Source organism: Oncorhynchus nerka, linkage group LG16, assembly GCF_034236695.1.
Source record: "Oncorhynchus nerka isolate Pitt River linkage group LG16, Oner_Uvic_2.0, whole genome shotgun sequence".
Classification (NCBI taxonomy): Eukaryota; Metazoa; Chordata; class Actinopteri; order Salmoniformes; family Salmonidae; genus Oncorhynchus; species Oncorhynchus nerka.
In genome coordinates, this window is record NC_088411.1 from 14,665,920 (window position 1) to 14,670,453 (window position 4,534).

Genomic DNA, 4,534 nt, shown 5'->3' on the forward strand with positions numbered 1-4,534 from the left:
AAATAATGTTTGTTTAAATCTTAAATCTTCCCTGTCAAGTTGTCCAGTGACACATTTTCCTAAAGGAAACTCTGAAATGGCATATTGTTTTTATGAAGATTGTAGAATATTCACATTAAAATCTGTCGGCAATTGGATGGAAGCCTAGCTGGTGCGCTAGTCCAGTGTCACTTTGACTTTGTCTGCACATCATTGTTCACCAGTAGCCCCAACCATCTCAAGAATAAGCTACCAGCCAAACAGGCTTGTAAGAATTGTACTTAATTAAACACCCTCTCAAACTCATCTGGAAGTTGAGCATTTTTTAATTTCCATCTCTGTAATGTGACTGTATCTATGCAATCGTATGTGTATTTATGTTTCTTTTTTTAAAGGGACCGCAATGGAAATAAGTCCCTTTATTGTGGACTTTATTGTGCAATCCCGGTCACGTTTAAAAATAGTGTGTATATATAAATATATATATATATATATACACACTTTTTTTACTGACAAATAAAGTAAATCAATCAAAACTGTGCAGCGGGCCAATTGATGAATGGAAAGAGATCTGTTCCAAAACACCAAAACGTTGAATGATATTCAGAGGTTGTCAAACCAAGCCTTCTATACTGGGTAAGCCTACAAGTTAGGGAGGGATGTCATTTTGGTATTTTATTAGGATTTCCATTAGCTGTTGCAAAAGCAGCAGCTATTCTTCCTGGTGTCCACACAAAACATGACATAATACAGAACATTAATAGACAAGAACAGAACTACATGTACATCCATTTAAAAATGACACACGTAGCCTACATATCAATACATACACACAAACTGTTTGTTGAGCTTGACACAGTCTATTTATTGTGGTGTTAACACAAACCATGATATTGAAGTGCCCGAAGTTGGAATGCTTTGGTTTGGTTGTGTGGTTGGTCATGTGGTGCATTGGCACAGAAACCTGTTAGTGGAAAATGTGTTGCATATTTTATAGAATTATAAAATATGTAAATATGTAATGAAACAGGCAGGGAGAGTGAGCTTGTTTGGGGTGGTCGGCGAACCCCCCAAACTTAAAATCTTGCATAGCCTTTTTTAGTTTTGATGCCCAAATAATAACTTGTAGTTGAATGAACATATGAGACGAGCTGAGCAAACACATCATTTTAAATTGACATACTTTTTTGCATATGTTGAATCCAAGTTGGAGCTAAATTTGGGCCAAAATTTTGTTTTTAGTTCAGGTAACACTTGGATCGAAAAGTTGAGTAAACTAAAAAAGGCTGTAGAACTAGTTACATAACAATAAAAAATTTTTTTACAGTGTAGCCTACACCATGCAATATAATTGAGATATCCACCAACTAACTTTATACCTAAGCTACCATGTCTTTTGTCAATCTAAAAATATGTATTGAGAGCCTACACACTTACCTTCTTCTAGGAGCCGCTCCAGGTGTGTGAAGATGCCAGTGAAGTTGGGCAGAGAGCTCATCACCTTCCGGTCCGTCATCAACTGCATCAGGTAGTCCGGGCTGGGCCTTGGTCTTTCCCGGACCTGCTCACTCATCTCCCCGACCATGGTCACTCTCACAACTCAAGTCTATAAAATCAAGGCGCGACGCTCTGCAATAAAAGTGATGTCCAAAATGCTGCCTCGAGCCCCAGCCTCCGATTTTGTGATGAGTTTGTCACTTACCGCTCTGAGTATTCTGCAGTCCCGGGGTCATGCGCTAAAAAGATGGGAAAGAAATAACGAGAGAGGCTTGGAAATAGTTTTTTAAAACTCCGCTCAGTTGATTAGGCCTATACTCGCAAAAGTTAGTTGGTGAAACTCGTGTCCGCTGTTTCTTTAAGCGAGTTCCCTTCTTCACCGTTTCACAGTCAGATAGAAGTGCCCTAGTGCATTTTCACGCTCTCTCAGGGTCGGTTCACTTGTTTTCTCCCCTTCACTCCTACTCGCTCATGTCCGGTGTGTGTCGGTATTCAGACCCTGTCATATGACCAAACATCACACTGAAAGAGGGAGTGGGAGAGAGAGACCGAAATTGGGTAGTGGGTGGACCCAGAGCGCACTGTGTGTCCCCGAAGATTCGATTCAGGTGAGAGGGCATGATGTCTCCCCTCTCTTTCTCTCCTCACACACGCACATACACACTTAGAGGATGAACTGTTCTATATGACAATGTCAACAATGCTATTTGTCCAGTTGCACTCAGAGTTATGCACACCTGTTCTACCTTCAGTTGCTGTCTGTCACTTGGGGATCTCTGAAAGTGTGTGGCATGCAGGTGGTCTCTGTCTTTTTTCTTTCTTTATCTCTGTCTCACACACACACACACACACACACTTTCTTTGAATAAAATGCTAAATTAATGTATACTTTGGATAATAATGCCTTGTAATTGGCACGACCGTGTGTGTGTGTGTGTGTTCTGACTCTGTAGACTAGCTGTTCTGACTCTAGTCTTTATCCGCCACAGCTGTCTCACACTGTCATTCCTCTGTACACTCCAACACAGATATGCAGCAGACAGAATATTAATCAAAAGACATAAACTCACACACATACACACCACACACAGAGAAAGAATAGTAATCTCAGATTGAGCTCCCATCTCACCCCACCATTTCTCTTCCCCCTTTCTTTCCCTTCTCCTCCCCCATCTCAACCCACCAGGCACCGCATGTCATTCCTGCTAACAATCAGACGTGTGTAGTTAACCTTCAAGACAACGACTGTCTTATACGTCTGATGGGGTAGGGGACAATGTGTGTGTGTGCGCGCATGTTTGTGTGCCTGTGTATGTGTGTGTTATTGGATGATGGCGTTGGTCCAGCCTGGTATGGTATGGTGGGTATTCAGAGCGGAGGTAGGACATTGTCCTCTCATGGCCCAAACAATACCACCTCTCACCAGGACGGACACAAGACACTGACTAGCTACTGAAAGATACTCACAGCAGAGAGAGAGAGAGAGAGAGAGAGTTAAGATTTTTTTTTGTCAGTAGTATCTGTGTCTTTGATGAAGTGAACGTTAGGCATTTGAACCCAGAGATTTGGGTTAGAGGTCAAACTATGACATCACTGAACAAAGGACAAAAATCCAAGGAAATACCAGAGGAGAGTGCCATCTAGTGTTTCCCAATGTAACTGCTGTAAAATGGCAGGATGAGAGAGGGGAGCAGAGTAAACGGCTTCAAGCTGCTTGCTTAGCAAGGCCATATTGGTGCAAACTCGGGACCTCTGTCTTGCTAGCACACATGACCGCTCTTCTGAAGAGTCACACGAAAAGCTGGCTATTCGCTGGCGCAAGTGGGGACACTTTAGGCAGAAGAGTAAGTTTCACACATCCCCATGTGCTCCATTCACCCCTCAAACGTACTCAACTGCGACCCCAGCGTTAAGCTAAGCGCAACTGTAGATCCGTGTCACGGCACCACTGTAAAAGACATCAAGCTACTTGCTTAGTGAGTACCACTTACTCCAGATTTAGCCCATATGTGGAGCGACCTCTGCCTTGCCAGCACACATTCCCACCCTCCTGAAGTGTCTTACTAGTCGGCGCCACAGGAAAAGCAAGCTGATGTAAGTGGGGACACTTCAAGGCTGAGGAGTATGTTTCTCACATCCCCATGTGCTACAAGAACAGTACCTACAAACACCAGCAGGCGGCAGCAAAATGCGGCTTCTTTAAGTTGTATTTTATTTTATTGGGATCTCTTTTCATTTATAATACAATCACATTTTCACATATAACACACTGTTACAAACAACAGACATAATACACTGACATGTTGACCGGATAAATATTCTAACAGTCTGAAAATATATGTTGGTTCCTTCATCTACCATAGTCCTGCAAAACCTTCCAATTTATTATATTTAAATGGTTCTAAGGTATTGTTTGAATATATATATTGAATGGTTTTTGGTTTTCTCAGATAAATTGTTCAATTTCTTTATTGCTCTGAATTGAAATGTTATTTTGCCTATTTCTCTTTTCTGCCAAGGTAACAAATACAGTAAATGTTGGACAATCTATTCCTTGTATTGATTAAATGTCTGTCTCTTACCAACTGAATACTGTTGTGAATGGGGTTTGGCTGTTTTAAATTGACATTTTATTTCACAATGAACTTGTTGATTGATGACCACCCAAGAGCATTCTGCATGACTACAACAAAATAATCATATCTCCTCCTTAAAATAATCCTTGCTGCTTTGTTCTGTCTAATCTCACATGCTGATGCATTTCCCCAGACCACAGAACAGTAGTTCACCTGACTCTCAATTAATGCTTGGGTTGTTTGCTTAAGAATCTTTCCCGGTACATATTTAGCTATCCTTCTGATCATGCATGCAGTTTAATTTGTTTATGTTTTACATAGATGAGTTATTTGAGGCGACCATGATAAGCAGTTGTGTAGCTGCACTCCTAGTAGTTTGGTTTCTGCCACTTCCTCAATTTGTACTTTGCTTAATCACATCCCATGTTGTGCTGGCCTTTTCCTTGTGGAATAGACCAACATAATCTTGGTTTTCATGGCGT

The 4,534-nt window shown here is 41.3% G+C and overlaps 1 protein-coding gene across 3 annotated transcripts in view; it reads right to left on the reverse strand.

Annotated features, from left to right (window-relative positions):
• Positions 1-2,019, reverse strand: part of LOC115144095 (protein quaking-B-like) — a 16,602-nt gene extending 14,583 nt beyond the window's left edge. Inside the window, exons 1-2 of one of the 3 annotated variants that reach the window (XM_029684809.2) lie at positions 1,682-2,019; positions 1,417-1,585 (exon numbers count right to left, since the gene is read on the reverse strand). In XM_029684809.2, the coding sequence (XP_029540669.1) occupies positions 1,417-1,564 (148 nt within the window). In that variant the 5' untranslated portion in view covers positions 1,565-1,585; positions 1,682-2,019. Of the gene's footprint in view, positions 1-1,416 lie in introns of all 3 variants that reach the window. The other 2 variants (XM_029684807.2, XM_029684810.2) reach the window with 2 other exon arrangements.
• Between the last annotated feature and the right edge of the window lie 2,515 nt (positions 2,020-4,534).